The sequence below is a fragment of the Alligator sinensis genome, unplaced genomic scaffold (genome assembly GCF_000455745.1).
Source record: "Alligator sinensis unplaced genomic scaffold, ASM45574v1 scaffold61_1, whole genome shotgun sequence".
Taxonomy (NCBI): Eukaryota; Metazoa; Chordata; order Crocodylia; family Alligatoridae; genus Alligator; species Alligator sinensis.
In genome coordinates this window covers 371,837-389,853 of record NW_005841986.1, presented here as the reverse complement: position 1 = coordinate 389,853, position 18,017 = coordinate 371,837, and the positions used below count along the sequence as shown (strand labels likewise).

The window sequence follows — 18,017 nt, the reverse complement described above, 5'->3', positions numbered from 1 at the left end:
GTTTGTATCCTCATAGTTCTAATGTATAGACGCTCCCTAATTACAGACACTGAGAAAATGGTAGTTGGGAGATGGTCCCTTATTTAGCAAGAGAAACCAAGGGACTGTTGAAGTCGTCTGCTGCTCCACCATAAAGTCCACTGGTGTTTATAGATTCAGAGATGCTCGGGTCGGACGGGATCTCAACAGATCATCGAGTCCGAGCCCCTGCCTGGGCAGGAAAGAGCGCTGGGGTCACATGACCCCAGCCAGGTGCCCATCCAGCCTTCTCTTAAAGACCCCCAAGGTAGGGGAGAGCACCACCTCCCTCGGCAGCCCAGTCCAAATTCTGGCCACTCTCACCGTGAAGATGTTTGTCCTGACACCTAGCCTGAATCTACTCTGTCAGTCTGTGACCATGCTCCTTGTTACCCCAAGAGGCGCCCTGGTGAACGGAGCATCTCCGATCCCTTGCTGCATCCCCCGATGAATTTGTATGCAGCCACAAGATCCCCTCTGAGCTGTCTCTTGCGGAGGCTGAAGAGGTGCAGGTCCCTCAATCTCTCCTCGTAGGGCTTGTCCAGCGAGCCCCTGACCATGCGAGTGGCCTCCTCTGGATCCTCTCGAGTCTATCCACACCCTTCTTGAAGTGCGGTGCCTAAAACCGGATGCAGTGCTCCTGCTGCAGTCTGACCAATTGCGGGGGAAGCATCACCTCCCTGGATCTATTCGTCGTGTATCTGCTGATGCACGATAACGTGCGGGTAGCTTTGCTGATGATTTCGTCACACTGCCGACTCCTGTTCATCTTGGATCCACGATGACTCCGAGATCCCTTTCCGCTTCTGTGCTGCCGAGGGGGTCACTCCCAGCCAGTCGGTGTGATGGATATTTTTGCGCCCTCGGTGCAGTGCTCTGCACGTGTCCTTGTTGCACTACATCCTATTGTGCGCTGCCCGCTTCTCTAACCTGTCCCGGTCTGCCTGCAGTCGCTCCCTGCCCTCCGGAGCGTGCCCTTCACCCCACAATTTAGTATCGTCCACAGACTTGGACAGAGCACACTTCTCACCCACGTCCAAGTCGCTGATGAAGACATTGAAGAGTACAGGTCCAAGGACCGAGCCCTGCGGGACCCCCACTACCCACACCCTTCCAAACCGATACTGGCCTGTCTACTACCACTCTCTGGGTGCGACTGCTAAGCCAATTCACCACCCACCAGACCATGTAAACATCTGTCATGGCCTCTTCATTGATTTATGAGACTAGGATGAGATACCGTATCGAAGGCCTTGCTAAAAGCCAAGAAAACGACATCCACCTCTAGTCCTGCATCCAAGCATTTTGTGACCCTGGCATAAAACGAAACCAGACAGGTCAGGCATGATCTACCTGCTACGAATCCATGCTGCTTTCCTCGCTGCATTATTTTTCCCACTGGACTCCCGCAAATATGATCCGTCATAATCTTTTCAAAGACCTTTCCAAGCATGGAGGTGAGACTGACTGGCCTGTAATTACTTGGATCCTCCTTCCTCCACTTCTTGAAAACAGGGACCACGTTGGTCCTTTTCCAGTCCTCCAGGACCTGCCCCGAGCACCCAAACAGCCGTGCCAGTGGTTCTGCTACGACACCGGCCAATTCTTTCAGTACTCTTGGATGCGGCTCGTCCAGGCCTGCCAACTCGAACACGTCCAGTCCATCCACGTGACTCTGCACCAAGTCAGCAGAGTCTTGTCTTTCTCCACTGTATTTATTGAAGCCGGCGGTCGCTACAGGTTGCCTGTGCCCATTCGAGCGGGCCATGCACCTTCTCCACCCTCGCCCGTAACACGTCTTTCCAAAGCCCAGCTAAGATCCGGCCCCCTCGGCCCCGCCAGCCTTGCCGCCACCAGCCCCAATGCTAGAAGCTATCTGGGCCCTTCGTACAAGGCGATGCAATGTCAACTCTATGGGGTGAAAACAGGAGCTTGGACCTGTCTGCTGAGAATATCTGACTGCCATCAGATGCTCAAGTTTTCTGCCCATCCCTAGGGCTTTCTCCTCCAGCTCTGGCTGCTGGATCTGCTGCCAGGGCCAGGTTTGAACTCACACACAAGGCTCTGGGGTCATGCGTGTAGCCAGCCACATACATCTCCATGCATGCCCCTCCATCCCTGCACAGGTCTGGTCTTATATGTCCCCATGACACCTCCCAGGCCCCTGACATCATGCAAGGGGTAAAGCATGGCACTGAATTTTCTCGGTGACGGGAATAAGACCCCGGGCCCAACCTGCTGGTGCGGTATGGGTTTGCAACTGGGGAGATGGGGTTTGTGATTTGATCGTAGAGCCCATCGCTGCAAAGGCCCCGTTCACCCCTGGTGGAAATGCGGCTGCTTCTGGGGTGGGACAGGCCAGCGCCCGCAGGAACAGGGCACGGACTGGAAAGAAATGACTGTTTCTGGCGACACGGAGGGTCCCGGCTGCAGAGTCTGGCTGTGGGTCCTGGCTGGAGGGTCTTGCCTGCGCTCAGGCTCAGCCCCACGCTGCGCTGGGGCAGGAAGGGATTCCCCCCCCTGCTCAGACTGGTTGCACTGGGGGGGTTTGCCTTCCTCTGCAGCGGGGGCACGGCCTGGGCCTGGGGTCTCTGCAGCATCCACAACCCCCCGGCAGCAGCAGGACGTTGGCGGCCGTGGGCCCCCTGTATCCTGGGGGCAGGGGCGGGGGCGATGCCGGGGGCTGCTTCCTTTGGGGCTGTCCTTGGCACGTAAGACATGGGAAGACAAGCCACTGGGGGGGACGTGGCTCTGAGCTGTCCGTCCCCAGGGGGCTGTCATGGGCCGGCTTTGGCTGGAGAATAAAGCTTGTGTAGGAGCCTGGACCCCAGACCTCCCTCTCTCCCCATCCTCCTTTCCCTTTCATCCTCTCCCAAGCTCAGAGCCCGATGCCAAATGAGCTCCGGGACCTGCCAGCTGCTGACCTGAGTCACTGTAGCATCTCTCCCATTCATACCCATTATGCAGGTGGTGAAACTGAGGCACGGAGCAGGGTCTCGCTGGCTGCTCCCACTACTGGACTGCACTGCTTCTCCTCATTTTGGAGCGGGACGGGGGCTGCTCTGAGGCTCCAGCTGGACACGGGCACTGCCCTCGAGCCCCCCGAATTGTCTGCGCGAGCAGCAGGCGTGCGAGGCAGGCTGGGAAGCAGGAGGGGGGCTCCGCAGGTTCAGGCCAGAGGAAAGGCAGTGTCTGGCCAAGCCGCGGGAGGGGAGGAAGGGGCCGGCGTGCAGAGCTGGCGGGAAAAGCCCCTGGCTTGCAGAGGGCGCAGGCCGGAGCGGGAGGCCCAGGCGGGGGCTGCTTTCAGGGCAGGCCTGCAGCGCGGCGCAGAGACCCGGCCTGGGGGGCTGCAGGGAAAACCTTCCCCACGCCCCGAGCTGGGGGGGCAGAAACATGCATCTTCCCTGCCTGCATCTCCTCTTTTCCTGGGTGCTCGCTAGGCCCAGACCTGAGCCCTGACTTCTCCCTTGCCCAGAGCCCAACCGGCCGCTAGCCCAGCTCAGCTCCGGCTTGCCTCAGTTTACCCAGAGCCGGGTCCTCCTGGACCCAAACGGAGCTGGGAGGAGGCTGCGCGGGGGCTGGCACCGGCCTCCTCTCTCTGGGGTGGCTATGCCCCGGCCAGCTCGGGGTACCAAGCCTCCTGGGTGCATTGCCCTCATCATCAGCTCGTCCCCTCCTCCCAAGGGATTGCCCCAGACCACTCCCGGCTTCTTTCCCTCCCATCCCTGCAAAGCCTCCCCTGCAGGGGCTGCCCCCGGTGCCAGCTGCCCCCTCTTGCCCCAGTCCCCCGGTGCAGCTGGCTGGGGCCGGCCAAGGGGAGGGCAGGGGCGGAGGAGTCACATTTCACGCTGACATCAGCGCTCCCGCCCCGGGCCGACCCGCTGCAAGAGGCATCGCCGGAGCCGCACCGAGGTAGGCGCTGCGCTGCGCTCCCGGGGGCTGGGGGGCCGGAGCAGCAGAGGCCCGGACCCCCGGGGTCCTGCCCCCCAGGCAGGGAGGGGAGTGTGCCCGAGCGGTCAGAGCTAAGGGGCTGGGCGTGAGGACACCTGGGCTCTGTCCCCAGCCTTTGGGTAAACCTGGGTCCCTTGTTGGCCTTTGCACCGTGCTGGCAGAGCCGGGCAGGGGGCGGGATGCCCCAGGGGTGGGGGGAGACCCTCTGCTGTCCGCCCATCCCATTGCAGCTGGACCGGCCGGGAGGACCCCTCTTCATTCATGCACCAAGCTGCTCCCGTGCTCAGCCGCGCCGGTGTCTGGGAAACCTGCACAGGGGAGCAGAGCCTTTCAGCTTGGCTTAATGTCCCCCGGCATATGGAGCGGAAAGGGGGGCCTCCAAAACCCGGCCCAGTAATGCAGCTCTTTCTCCCTTGCAGCTCCATCCAGCTCGGAGGGCCAGGCGGCCACGGCGGCCAGGAGGTCTGGTTATGGTGGCGCCCGCGCTCGGAGACCCCCAGAGCTGGTGACCATGTCCGGAGCCGCCCACCGGGCCTGCTTGCTGCTCCTCTTCCTCTTGCTGTCCCTGCCCGGGACCCTGGCACTGCCCAGCATGCCCTGCTACCTGCAGCGGGGCTGGCAGCGGTTGCTGGAGGAAGGGGAGGGCTGCATGGCCTGCCGCCCCGAGGACTGCCCGGCACCGCGTGGCTGCCTGGCCGGGCTGGTCCGGGACGCCTGCGACTGCTGTTGGGAGTGTGCCAACCTGGAGGGGCAGATCTGCGACCTGGACAACACCAACCACTTCTACGGGCGCTGCGGGGACCACCTGGAGTGCCGGCTGGACGCCGGGGACCTGCGGCGCGGAGAGGTGCCCGGACCCCAGTGCACCTGCCTCTCCGCCCAGGCCCTGTGCGGCTCCGACGGCAAGACCTACGCCCAGATCTGCCGGTTCCAGGAGGCGGCGCGGGCCCAGCCCCAGGCCAACCTCTCCGTGGCCCACGAGGGGCCCTGCGAAGCAGGTAGAGTCGGGCCTGACCCTGCCCTCGTGAGCCCCGAATGCGGGGCTGTCTGTAGCTGCAGGGGCTCCTGGGCTTACGGGAGGCAGAGCCTGGGGTCCACAAAGTGGATCTGCTCCGTAAGCCGGAGAGTGGCTCTGCCCCCGATGCAGCATCTTCTGCTTGAGCTGCTGCATGAAATCCCAGCGCCGTGGGGCGGGCGGGGAGCTGCGGGGTCACATCCAGCCCAAGGCAGGATCAGCCCTGTTCAAACCAGCCCAGACAAACCCCGTGTCGGACCTCAGAGCCACACGCCACCGCCCCAGGCATCACCCCTGCCCGACGCAGCCCCACGCATCACCCCTGCCCCCAGGATACAGGGGGGCCGCGGGCACCAACATCCTGCTGCTGCCGGGGGTGGGGGGTGTGGAGAGACCCCAGGCCAGACCGTGCCCCTGCAGCAGAGGAAGGCAACCCCCCCCCAGTGCAACCCAGTGTGAGCAGGGGGGAAATCCCTTCCTGCCCCAGTGCCTGAGTGCAGGGGCAAGACCCTCCAGCCGGGACCCTGCGGGGTGGGTGCCAGCAGGAGCATTGGCGCAGCCCAGCCCCATCCCCAGCCTGCGCTGCAGCAGCACTAGCGCCTCTGCTCTCGCAATGCAGAAATGTTTCCTGATCTCCATCTAAACCTGCTTTGCTGCAACTTCAAGACATTGGTCCATGTCCTTCATGGAGGGGCCGCAAGAGGCATGAACTGTACTTCAGTAGCACCCACAAGTTGCATTGTGTGAGGCTCTGAGTACGTACACACGCACACGTGCATGTGCCCCCTTGCACACACCCGGAGAGGCTGTCCTGCCCCCGCCGAGGAGGTGCCAACCCTAGCAGACAAGGCAGGCACAGGCAAGTGGAGGAGCCCACCTGGAGAGGTGACTTGCCCAGGCCGGGACCCCCGAGAAGGCCCTGGCAGAGTTGAAGCCCTGTCCCAGGTCCCTGCTGCTTGGCTATAATGCCACAAGCCCTGCCCAGGGGAGCCAGGACAGCACGAGCCGGGAAGCAGCTGGACGCTGTGTGCGGGGCTCCCAGTGCCGTCTTGGCCTCCAGACAGCTTCGTTGCAGGCAGAGCTGATAGCTTTCCCCCTGCTCATCTTTGCAAACAGCCCCGGCTCCGCGTCGTCCCCTCCAGCTCTTCCCCCTCCTCCAGCCGGGGAAGAACGTGGCTCAGCTCCATCCAGCTGTGCGGCTTCCTTAGGGTTTCATCCTGCTCTGCTCTTGGGGCAGGTTTTGGAGGAAGCCAAATGGTCCGGAGCTGGCTCTACCCAGCACAGACCTCGCTTGGAAGCCAGCGAGGAGCTGCGGGGTCGGGCCAAGCCAGGCCTGCTTGTTGCACCCGTAGCAAAGGGCCTAGACCCGCTCGGGAAGGACAAGCCTCCCTGTTTCTAGGGGGAATCCCGGCTCCCGGTCCATGCTGCAGCCTGGGGGAGCTTCGCTTCCCTCCCATTCCAGTATTTGCTGCACAGTTTGCTTGCATTAAAAACCCCATGGAAGTTTGACCTTCTTCTTCTTGGGGAGGAAACCTCCGCTGAGCTGCTTGGCTCAATGCCCTGGAGAAGCAGAGGGCTCTGGCCACTTTTGATGCCGCAGCGTTGACTCTGGAACCTAATGTCAGCAGCTGCCGTGCCCGATGGTGCTAGCTCCTTTGCCTCCCGTTGGACATGCGCTGGTGCATCAGACGGCTGAATCAGGGGCCCTGGGGAAGGTGGGGAACAAGCATGAAGGAAAGGATGAAGGATTGGGGTACCCGAGTTTGGAGATCAAGTCGGGGGGAGTTTGCAAAGATGGGAAAGAAGAGGGACAAACGCTGTTCTCCTGGCCACTGAGGGTGGCAAGGGCCTGAACCAGGCCTGGTCTTTGCCAGACCCTCCCAGGTCCCCGCTGCACCTCCCTCCATGCCCTGTGCCAGCTGCCAGACGTGGCAGCCCCCACCATGCCGCCCCTTGCCCCCCTGGGCCTGTCACTGCCTTGACGCAGTGTTAACAACCCAGCCCAGCTGTTTTGCTGGATCCCGGGGCCCCAGGCACCGGCTCTCGCCTCCTGTCGCGGGCTCCACGGCTGTTCAAATCAAGTGCCTCCTTGGGATGGCCTGCCGGCTGCTGGGGGGACGTGCCCGCTCCTGGCAGCTGCTAATCGGCCCCGCTGGCTCCCCTGCTCCTGGTGCTGTGCCGCCAGTCTTAGCCTGTCCCCGACACAGCCCTGGGTCCCTGCAGTGTCACGGGAGGCCAGGAAAGACCCCTGGAGATGTGCTTTCCTGCCCGGTCCATGCCAGAGGGCTCTGGGTCCTGGGATGCATGGATGGGGGCAGAGGAGCCTGTAAGCACTGCGTGGCCGTGAGAGTCCCATGGCTGCAGGGTGCAATTGGGGAGGGGCGTGGGGGGCACCTAGCAAGATTGCCAGGTGGGCATGGGACCCAACCATGGTGGGATAGAGCCCGTGAGCTCCTGGCCACGGGGGTCACAGGGCCCGTGAGGGTTGGGCTGGCTCCTGACCACTTCTCCCCTCTCCCCCGTCCCCCCGCAGAGCCCCAGATCCTGTCCCCTCCCTACGACATCTGGAACGTCACCGGGCAGGACGTCATCTTCGGCTGCGAGGTCTTCGCCTACCCCATAGCGTCCATCGAGTGGAGGAAAGACGGTGCGGAGATGCTGCTCCCGGGAGATGACCCCCACATCTCCGTCCAGGTGAGGGGCTGCGGGGGCGGTGGGGCGCGCGGTCCTCAAAGAACGCCTCGACTCTTAGCGTCTCGGAGGCAAGGGCCGGACCCAGGCCCTTATAAAGGCAGGGTGCAGGCGATGAGCTGTGTCATCCCATATAACATGACCTATTTTTTCTTCAGTTAAAAAACAAACTAGAAGCTTTCCTCAGATGCCAGGGGCCTGCTTAGGGCTATAACACTCTGTTCAAGAAAGAAGCAAACACAAATACAGTGTTATAGAAATGCACATTTATTTACCCTGTTATATATGAAGCATAAAAAACACAGTGCACTAGGGCAATAATAGTCCAAAGCTGCTGTTTCATTCGGCCCTGTTATCAAACACTGGGCATGTCTACACACGCTCTTTAATGCGCAGTAGCCTATTTTACTGCGCATTAAAGTGTCACATAAAAAATACAATTTTGCAATTGTGTGAATGCACAGTAAAATAGGCTACTGAGCATTAAGCATCACTTAAAAAACATGTGTTTTCAATACTGTGCATTAAGGCTGCCTAATGTGCATTTATTTAGCACCTCACATTGGAAGTACTAAATTTAATGCGCATTAGGAAAAGAACATGAATGCACGTCACACCCACTTAAGTGAACATTTCCTAATCAGGTTTGTAAAACCAAATCAAGTCTCTTTGAGGGCCTGGAGAATGCATCCAGCACTTGGCTGACAGCTATTTCTACACCTGAGTTAGTGTTTTTAGCTGAAGAATAAAATCTGCAGGCGGGTGGGAGGGTCTGTAGACACCGCGGTCCGTCCAGCTGCACCCTCAAGCAGCTCCTGTGTGTCTGACATCCAGGGAGGGTTCGCAGCTGGCTGAGATCCTGCCCTAAGTGCCACCTCGACAGCCCCAGGAGACAGGCGGGCAGGCGGCTGCGTCGCACCCATCTATTAAAAGATGATGACTCGGAAGCTGCAGGCTGGAGAAGCCCGACGGCGGGGTCGGCAGGAAGGCTGCAGGGGGAAATTATGGTTTGGGAGAGAAAGCGCGGTCAGAGTTCAATGCAACTCAGCTCCAGAAAGAGGAGCTTTTTCTGGGGGGAAGGGGCACGGGGTCCGGGCATGGGCTTGACTCCCGCTGAAGTGGTTCCCCTGAATCCCGGCTGGGACGTAGGACGTCGGCTATCTCAGTGCTCCTCGCTTGGCCTGCAGGCACCGTGGGCCAAAGTGTGCTCAAGCGCAGCCGTGGGCCAGAGGGACTGAGAAGGACTGGGCATAGCAAGGTTCAAGCTGGATCCCTGGAGCACTGCATTCACTGCAGAAAGGATGTGGGCAAATTGGAGGGCAACAAAAATGGTTGTGCTGTTAACTATGGGTGTCCCTGTCCTTCTTTGCCATTAGCCTGCGGCGTGCAGATGCTCAGGGTCTGAAGTCAGGGGAGAGCATCTTTCTAGCCCTTTTCCCCCTTGCATGCAGGCTCGTGGTTGCATGAATGAAGCCCTATAACGTGGAGGTAGCAAGCTGGGGTTTTATTAGGGGAAAAAATACAGTGGGGGCTCAGGCCTGTGGTCTGTGGCGGGGATGTTCTGTAGTGTAGACCACGGTCCCCCTGCGTCCCTGTGGCAGGTTCAGGTGTGATTTCTTGCATTGTGTCAGGGTTGATGGTCGTCTCATTAAGAGCTTAGACAATGGGTTTGTCTGGGTGGTTTGCACAGGGCTGATCCTGCCTCAGGCAGGGGTTGGACGAGACGTGACCTCCCCAGTCCCTGCCAGCCCCACGGCTCTAGGATGCTGCAAAATAAGGAGAAAGGAGAAGAGGAAGCAGCTATGGGGATTGAAGGAAATGCACTTTTCCATCCCACCCCCCTCTCCCCCTGCCTGGCCCAAATTGTACAAGCGAGCAGCAGAAAAGGCTAACGGCTTTTTTTTTTAACGAGGCTCATATTGGCCACAGAGGCCCCGGCTCATTGGCAGCACGTGCAGACGGGTGGGGGGCTGGTGTTGCAGGGTGGGCTCGGGGACAGTTCCCGGGCCACCGTCAGGCAGTGCGGTTTCCTGGCTGCAGCTCAGGTGCGCGGGTCTGCGGAGGGGCCTTCCCGGCGCAGCCACTGCATGTCCTGCGGGAGAACCGGGCGTCACGAGGCAGCCGGCTAGGGCTTTCCCGGTCCCTTGTGAATGCTAGAGATCTCCACATCTGAAAAGCATTTGGGTTGTTTTTCTGCTTGCTGCCAGCAGCTCCTTTCCCGGCCGGCTGCAAGGGTTTGGGTACGGGGACGTTGACAGGGCCACGCAGGGAAGAGCTGGCTTTGGGGAATGGCTCTCTGGATCCCCTTTGCTCCCTCAGCATCATATTATCCCCCTTCACCTGCCTCTTGCAGACGCTCCGGCCTCGGTGCTGGTACCAGTGCCTTCACCGTGCTGGTACCAGTGCCTTCACCGTGCCGCTAGAGGGAGCCTCTTGTATCCTAATCTCCTAGGTCTGCCAAATCAGTCCAGGGAAGTGTGTGTGTGTGTGTGTGTGTGTGTGTGTGTCCAGGGAAGTGTGTGTGTGTGTGTGTGTGTGTGTCCCAGCTGCTTCCCCAGCAGTAGGAGGCTGTTATCCTTCAACAACTGGAGCGGCCGTGCTGCTTAGACCCCTGCAGATGCTGGTAGCAAAATCACAGAAGCACAGAGCCACGGGGTCCCGTCTAGTCCAACCCCTGCCTGAAGCAGGATCAGCCCTGTGCAAACCAGCCCGGACAAAGCCATCATGTAAACTCTTTGGAAAACTCCCATCAGCCCTGCCACCACCAAGACATCACAGCAGGAAAAGCAGGGGCACTGCAGTGGCCAGGGTCCTGCCTTTCTAAAACGTTGTTAATGGATGCTCAGGAGACCTGCTAGAGAGGAAGGCGAACCCTGCCACCCTAAATCCATACCAATCTGAGCAGGACGGAAATCTCTTCCTGACCCCAAATGTGGCATCGGTTTGAGCCTGAGTGCAGGGGCAAGACCCTCCAGCCAGGACCCTGCCGGGTTGGTGCCAGCAGGAGCATTGGTACCCCAGCCTGGGTACCCAGTGCCTCTGGGGGAGGCTTAAAACCCCCTGACATGGAGCAGAAAGTGTGGGACAGGGGGCAACCAGCAAAGCCCAGAAGCCTGGGAATACCCATAGCAGAAACTCGATGCGGAGGGCATCGTTGGTGGGAAGCTGATTTGTAGCTGTTGCCCACAGACCTGCCCCTGGCCTGGGGCTCTGCTTGGGCAGCAGTTCCCATTTGGGTGATGCCCACGAGCTAAAAGCCCCCGTGGGGGGAGCCCTGCTGAGTTGCACCAGGGATAGCGCTGGTCCTGTGTGCACGCCAAGGGAGGTTGTGCTTCCTTAGAGCGCTGTCCCGGGCCTGGCAGCAGCAGGGCTTGGCTCATGTACCCAGGGGAGCTTCCTGCTGTCTCCTGGTGTTACCCCAAGGTTGACTCTGGGGGCTTTTATTTTATCTGGAGAAGTACAAGAGAAGTCCAAACAAGCTTCTCTGAACTAGACACCGGTGTCTTGGGATATCAGCAGGCAGGCAACGTGACCAAGAGAGGGGTCCCAGGCCCCTCGGAGCCTGTCCTCAGGGTTGGGGACAAGTCCTGGACGCCCACCCCTCTGCTTTTGTGCAGGGGAGTTTGATACAGCCCAGGTATAGCTGTCCATACTCTTGCCCATTTCTCTGGGATAACCATCTCTTGGCCACTTGAGTAGGGAGCAGGGAAACTGAGGCATGACCTGTGACCATGGTTGTTTCCTAGGGTTGTCTTATTAGCACTGGGTGTGATCCCTGGCCCGTGCATCTCAGGTCCCTTGAAACTGGCCCTCACTATCCCTCTTTTCTCCCGTGCTCATCGTTGTGACCAGACCGAGCTGCTCCTGGGAGCAGACGGTGGATCTGGGAGAAGCATGGCAAAAAAGGGGCAAGGGGTCCCTCCAGTCCCTGTGGTGGACTTGGACCTTTGGTACTCCTGCAGTCACAGAATAGGGGTCTCCCGTTGCACACAGCTGGCGTTTCAGGAAAAGAAATTCTGGGTTTTCTTTTGGAGAGAAGTGAGGTGGCGATAGAGAAAACTGCCCAATATAACCCTAAGTTGGATGGCACCCAAAACGCCAGTTGGGTGCACCATCACAGTGCATGCTCCGGCAGCCTTAGGAGACCGTCCTGACACCGGGGGAGTTTTCCTCCAGTCGCTCCGATGCAAAAGGGGCCTGGGCCCTACAGCTCAGCATAACACCCTGCTGACGTTACCCCACGGCATCTCCCTGCAGTTTCGGGGCGGCCCCCAGAAGTACGAGGTGACCGCGTGGCTCCAGATCCAAGCCGTGCGGGTGACGGACGAGGGCACCTACCGCTGCTTCGCCCGCAACAAGGTTGGGCAGGCGATGGCGCTCGCCAGCCTGACGGTGCTCACGCCGGGTAAGCGAAGCTTTCCCAGCTGAAGGGGCTTGTTGGGGGGGGGTTGTGGGGCAGGGCAGTCAGTGGGGCGTCCGCAACATGGGAATAAGGGAGCAGCTGCTTTAGCTGGCAGCAGTATTAGGTTGTTATCCACTAGCAAGAGGCGATGCCAGGCTCTGGAGAGTATGGGGTGCCTTTTGGCCAAGTCGTAGGAAGACGGGGTAAAGCCAGTCAACCCTCCTGCTTTTCGGCTTAACTCCCTGATGCCCCAAATGACCCCCTGGTAGGCAGGGAATTTGAGCATCGTCCCTATGGGCGAGGGGGGCAGGGTTCCTATACCACCCTCTGCAGCACCTGACACCAGGCCTGGGGACCCGCCAGGATGAAAGAGCTGATGCCATTTCATAGCATCCACGAATTAACCCCCTTGACCAGAGCTCACCGTGGGTGGCATGTGGTGGTCTGGGTCCGGAGTTGCAAGACCCCCTGGATCTTCCCCGGGGCAGGTGTTTGATCACCTGCCCACAAGCTGCGGGATGGAGGCAGCAAAGTGGGAGGGAGAGGGTGCTGGTCCCATGCAGCGGAGAGGAGATGGGCCCATCGGCTGCGGTGTCTGTGCTGCACTTCCAGATCAGCTGAATATGACGGGGCTGCTCCTGCCAAACCCCCGCCCGGGGCCGGAGGATTACGTGGACAGCGAGGAGCTGGAGGACTATTACTAGCGGCTCCCGGGGGGTGCTGGGCTTGCCTCCTCCTCACTGCCCAGGCTGCCTGCACCGGAGCATTTCCCTGGACCTCGGTGGGGAAGTATGGGGGGATCTCACCAGCTGACCCCCCGGCTCAAAACTCCTTCTCTGCATGGTCCTTCTGGGGGGTCATTTTTCGACGCACCCCTTTGCTGGGTGAAGGGGGCGACAGGAGGGCGGGGGGAATGCTATTGATTTGGGGGCTTGGGTGGAGCTGGTGCCCAGGCATCAGGGACACCCCGGGCAGGGTCTCAGCTGTGCAAGGCACATCCACAGGGAGTCCGGAGAGGCCAAGCCATTGCTTCCCCATCCCGCTCCCAAATCGGGTATGGAGAGACCAGGCCCAGCGGTGCTTTTTGGCCACCCCCAAGAACAAATGACTTGGGAGAAGCATGAAACCACATCCCCAAGACGAAGAGCCTCCGTCAGCCAGCACAACTGGAAGTGAGCATAGGGGAGGCTCGCTACCACGGAAGTGCTGTGCGAAGGACCTGCTGGAAACCTGCCCGGGAGGGCTGATCAGATGGGAGCGGCATGCAGGATCTGGCAAAGCAGAGGAACCTGGTGGTTCTCAACCTTGTTGAGACTCCAGGCATCCCTTGGTAGACTCCAGGCCCACTCAGATAAGGCCAGCTCTTTGCTTTCTTGGCTGCGGAAAAACACTAGAGCCTTTCTTCTGTTGCAAAGACCTCCGACATGACACAGAGGGCAGGAGGGATGTGACTCTCTGGATTCCTGTCTGCAACCTCTGGGCTGACCTGGTGAATCCGGTGGAGGGGTTTGCACACCTCGCAGCGACTGATGACCCTGAGCGACACGCTTCCACGGCCCTCACGGCATCCCCGGTTGAGAATCCCTCCGCTAACCAGCAAGGACTGACATGCCCCGGGCCAAGCAGCTTCTGCGTTTCCAGCTGAGCTGGGCTGGGAGGTTATTTTTAATGCTGAAAACACGCATTTGTCTAAACCCCAACGCTTCTCGTGGTTTCCGCGCGGCTTCAACTCCGGAGCATTTGGGGAAAAACCGTCTCAGTTGTCAAGCGCTTGGCTGAAGTCACCTCCACGTGGACAGCGCCTGCTGCCCAGCTACAGAGGGGCTGGCATTTCCCAATTAAGCTAATTATACTTTCAGAAAGGTCGCGCTGGCAGCAGAGCCCTTGGCTGGACCCACCCTGAGTGTTTTTGATTATTTTTAGACTGCAAAGAAATGTTGCTTTTCTGGCCCGATTTGGGATTTTTCGAATCCTTGAGCTTTTTCATGGGATGGGAGAAACATTTCCTCCCTCCTGGCCCTGGTGTCCAGCTCTGCTCCCCCAGCTACTGCACCACTGCGATCCCAATCCCGGAGACCCCGGGGGCTGAGTTTTAACAGGGTGCTGGCGGTGTAAGATCCCCTTCTCCTGGTCTGCCACCACATTGTACAGAAGCACCACGATGTGAGCCTCCCCAGGGTATTAAAGGATTTTTCCACACCCCCCTTCTTTGTATGTGTGGGTTTTCTTCCCTTGCAGGGGGACCCCGGGACGCATCCAGACCAGCCTCCAGCACTGTCCTCGAAGCAGCCCCAGTGCCCAGTGCTGGGCCGAGGGCGGCAGTGGTTCCTGCAGTGACCGTGCAGGAGCTGTACAGAGGCGTGTGGGATAGGAAGCGAAGGGCGGCGTGTGGCATGCAGGGGACGGGAGGGGTTCAGAAGTGAATGCCGCTTGAGCAGCACACGTGGGTTTGTATCCCTCCGCGTGGGTCAGGATGGCGCGTGTGTATGTCCCAGTGAATACTGTGGGGCTTGGCGGTGAAGTATCCAACCTCCATGAAGAAGAAGTGTCTGAGAAGTGGTGCCAGACTTTGTTAAGTCCTAAACCTCTGGCTGCATTGAACGTCTGGAGCCCTTGAGAACCGCACGATGGCAAGGTGCGGTCTTTGCAAGCCGGAGACGGACCTCCCTGCTTGTGAGAGGTTGGCTTTGCTTTTCACTGCAGCAGCCGGACGTCTTTGCAGACTTGCTTCCAGCCTAATGAGGTTTTCAGCAGAGTCAAGGAGACATCCCAGGAGCTCGGGAAACAGGCGGGCAATTTGGGGGTGAGCCTGCATTAGAGAAAGGGGTCACCGATGCTCCGCAGTCGTGGGTGATCCTTGCAGACGAACTATCTGGACGATGTGTTATGCATTCTCTTATCCACTGAGCCGGGCCAGAGGTGAGATGGAGCCAGTGCAGGGCGGCATGGCACTCTGCTTCCTTCCCTGGGGGGTTCAATTGGTCTTTGGAAACTCAGTTTTCAGTTAAAAGGAAAAAGCAAAAATGAGGAGGCGAGAAACGAGAAAAGGAGATGCCTGGAACAGTTCAGGGGATCGATGTGGCAATGTCTGCCTGAGTTTGCTGTCTGCCAGGGGCCTGAAACCACGGTGGGAGGAGAGAGTGGGGTTTATTTTGTGGGAAGACCTTGGATGACAGGCCTCGGGGTGCTCCCTGGGATCTAGCTGGTAATGCAGCGTGCCTGCTTCGGAGGAAGCGTGATGCCATGTTCACAGCTTGGCAGAGACGTTTCACGGGGAGTTGGAGCCGGGGGAAAGGAGAGGATGAGAGCACGGGTGATGGTCAGCTGTAACAGAGACCTGCGCTGCTGGAAATCAGCTCCTCGTTCCTGATCCACAGTCTCAATCCCAACCCCAGTCTCCCTTGACTGCGGGGCTCAGCTGGTGCACCTCCGCCCTGACCTACAGCCCCCTCCGGTACATGAGTCCAGGGCTCCCAGTGCCCCCAACCCCGGCTATGTCCCTCCGACTGGGATGCAGGGGCAGTTTGCTCCTCGGAGCTGGGCTGAGATCCGTGCCCTGGACAGGGCTGGCGTGAGACGTAAAATGAAGGTGCTGCACGTTCGCACGACCCGAGCTCCTGCCTTCCAGCAGCCATGAGGGGCCTCTCTCTGCACCACCAACCCCACCGGCCCCAAACAATCACTTAAAAACCATAAGATTTGAGTAAAACCAAGCTGCATGGGGATCTTCCAGCCCTGAGGGGGCATTGGGGTCAAGCTTTTCCCCCACAACCAGGAAAGAGGGAAACACGCTGACTTTTAAAGCAAGCGGAGAAGGTTTTTTTTAGGACATCCCCTGACTCCGGGAGCTGGGGCTTTATGCCAATCACACATTAAGAAAAGACTCGCAGTGGACAGCGGCCACTCGAGCCTTGCCACAGGTCACTGGAAGGGTGCAAGGCCAAGCCCCAGGCCAAATCCTGAGCTTAGCAGGCGCGGAGCAGACCCAGAGCAGCCCTGTTAGCCTCAGAGGAGGGGCCGGGTTGGCACCCTCCGGCATTTGGCAAGGGCCTGGCTTGCCACCTGCGTCAAACGTGGGCCCGGACGTCGGGCTGTTCTCAGCTGCTTTCCCCCCTCGCACTTCTGGTCTCAAGTGCCGGCTGAGAGCCACGACCTGGCAAATAAAAGGGTTTTGTTCAGCGCTGGCAGGCGGAGAGGAGGCCTGCAGCCATGGAGGCTGGGCCAGCCCTCATCCCGCTCCTCGGGCCAAAGTCAACAGCGGCTGCGGGTCAGCGCGGCCGTGGGGCGCCGAACATGGGCCACGTGTGGGTCAGCGTGGCCATGCGCCTCCCTCCTGCTCCCCCACGGTTTTGGTTTCACGGAGGTGGCTTTTGGGCCAGGAGCCGTGGTTTAGGGGAGCAGGACAGCCCCACCAGTGCCTCCCAGTTTATTCCAGTCTATGCAGCTGTGGGTCGCCCCCCAGCTACAGCCCTCCACGATTTTGCCCCCAGCGACGGTGCCATTCGCACTGGAGGTCTTTGCCCACCATGGTGGCCACGACAAAGACCCGCTACCATCTGGGGGCTGGCCAGAGGGTTTGGACCTCCCGAAACCCATGGCTGGATTCAAAACAGATGCCCTTGGTTTCGGTGGGAGCTGCCCCAGTGCAGGGAGCTGGAACAAGGGGACATTTACTGGGCCGGGGGGTTGCCCAGCGAGAGCTTTTTGCCTCCCTGTCATGATGAGCCTTGGGGTGGACGGAGAAACCTGCCCTCCATCTCCACCCACCTTTCCCAGGCCTCGCTCCAGGCTCTCAGATGTGTTTAATAGCAATAATATTTGCGGTTCGGGGTGTGGAGAAGCTGGAGAGAGCCAGCCGGGGAGGGCTGGGCAAGGACCCAGCTTAAAATAGTTAGACCCAGGGCAGGGGCTGGGGTGGAAGGGGGGCTGGACCCGATGATCTGCAAGGTCCCTCCCAGCCCCTAACGACTATGAAACTATGAAGCTCTAGTGGTTTGGGCACTGCCTAGGACTTGGGGCACCTTCTCTGCCACAGACTCCCTGTGGGACCTTAGGCAAGTCTCTTTGCCGCTCTGTGCCTCAGTTTCCCTGCAATAGGCTGGGGGAACGCAGTCTGCACCCCACTTTGCAACCAGGCTAAAGTGAATGAAAACAAGGGCAATCGCTGTCTCCTGGAAGGAGCTTGCAGCCTCTTCGCTGCATTTGCAAGCGATGAGGTGGTCCCGGTCGCCCAGTGCACCCAGTGGGGGAAATGTCCAGCTGGAGCATGCGCCCCGGATGCCACCCTTGGGGAATCACAGACTCAAGAGCCGTGGGGCTGGAAGGGGTCCGTGGAGGTCACATCTAGTCCAGCCCTGCCCAAACCATCCCAGACACATCCATAATCAAAACTCTTCATAAAACTACCACAAGCCCTGACATAGCACCGGACATCACATGGAAAAGCAGGGGGACCGCGGCTGCTGCAAAGAGAGAGCCCAGCCAAAGGCCGTGACCCCCACTACCCCAGTCCATAGCAATCGGACCGGGGGGGACAATCCCTTCCTGCCCCCAATGCAGCATTAATCTGAGCCTCTAGCCAGGACCCTGCGGGGTTGAATCCCAGCAGGAGCATGGGCACAGCCCAGCCCCATCCCCATCCCCATCCCCAGCCTGGGCTGCAGCCAGCACCCAGTGCCTTGGAGCAACCTGAGGATGAGCCCCACATTTGCAGCACGCTAAAGGCTGCCAAAGCATGAACAGCACGTGGCGGCAGCGAATCCATATGGGGGGGGACCAGAGACAGGCTTGCAAGGCTCTGAGGGACCCAGTTTGGGTGGCCGTGTCTCCGAGCAGGTGTTTTGCAGAGGGGTTGCGGGCCTGTGGCCAGCTGCCCCACGTCTCTGCACTGGCAGGGGGCTGCTGGCTGCTTGGGGGGGGACGGGGGACACAAGAGAAATC

General features: G+C 59.7%; 1 protein-coding gene across 2 annotated transcripts; it reads left to right on the top strand.

Moving 5' to 3' along the window:
* The first annotated feature begins 3,918 nt into the window (after nt 1–3,918).
* Nucleotides 3,919–14,275, top strand: KAZALD1 (Kazal type serine peptidase inhibitor domain 1). Of its 2 annotated transcripts, none has more exons than XM_025201219.1 (5): nt 3,919–3,930; nt 4,389–4,967; nt 7,518–7,678; nt 11,933–12,080; nt 12,690–14,275. In XM_025201219.1, exons 2-5 carry the CDS (start codon nt 4,481–4,483, stop codon nt 12,779–12,781), a joined length of 888 nt encoding a protein of 295 aa, XP_025057004.1. In that variant the 5' UTR covers nt 3,919–3,930; nt 4,389–4,480; the 3' UTR covers nt 12,782–14,275. The 2 variants fall into 2 exon arrangements, with proteins under 2 accessions (XP_025057004.1, XP_006021367.1); XM_006021305.2 differs by lacking the exon at nt 3,919–3,930 and adding an exon at nt 3,964–4,088.
* Nucleotides 14,276–18,017: the final 3,742 nt, after the last annotated feature.

Coding starts and splice junctions, on each gene's coding strand:
- KAZALD1 (XM_025201219.1), top strand. CDS start 4,481: ATGTCCGGAGCCGCCCACCGGGCCTGCTTGCTGCTCCTCTTCCTCTTG. Junction 4,968..7,517: donor CGAGGGGCCCTGCGAAGCAG/GTAGAGTCGGGC, acceptor GTCCCCCCGCAG/AGCCCCAGATCCTGTCCCCT. Junction 12,081..12,689: donor CCTGACGGTGCTCACGCCGG/GTAAGCGAAGCT, acceptor CTGCACTTCCAG/ATCAGCTGAATATGACGGGG.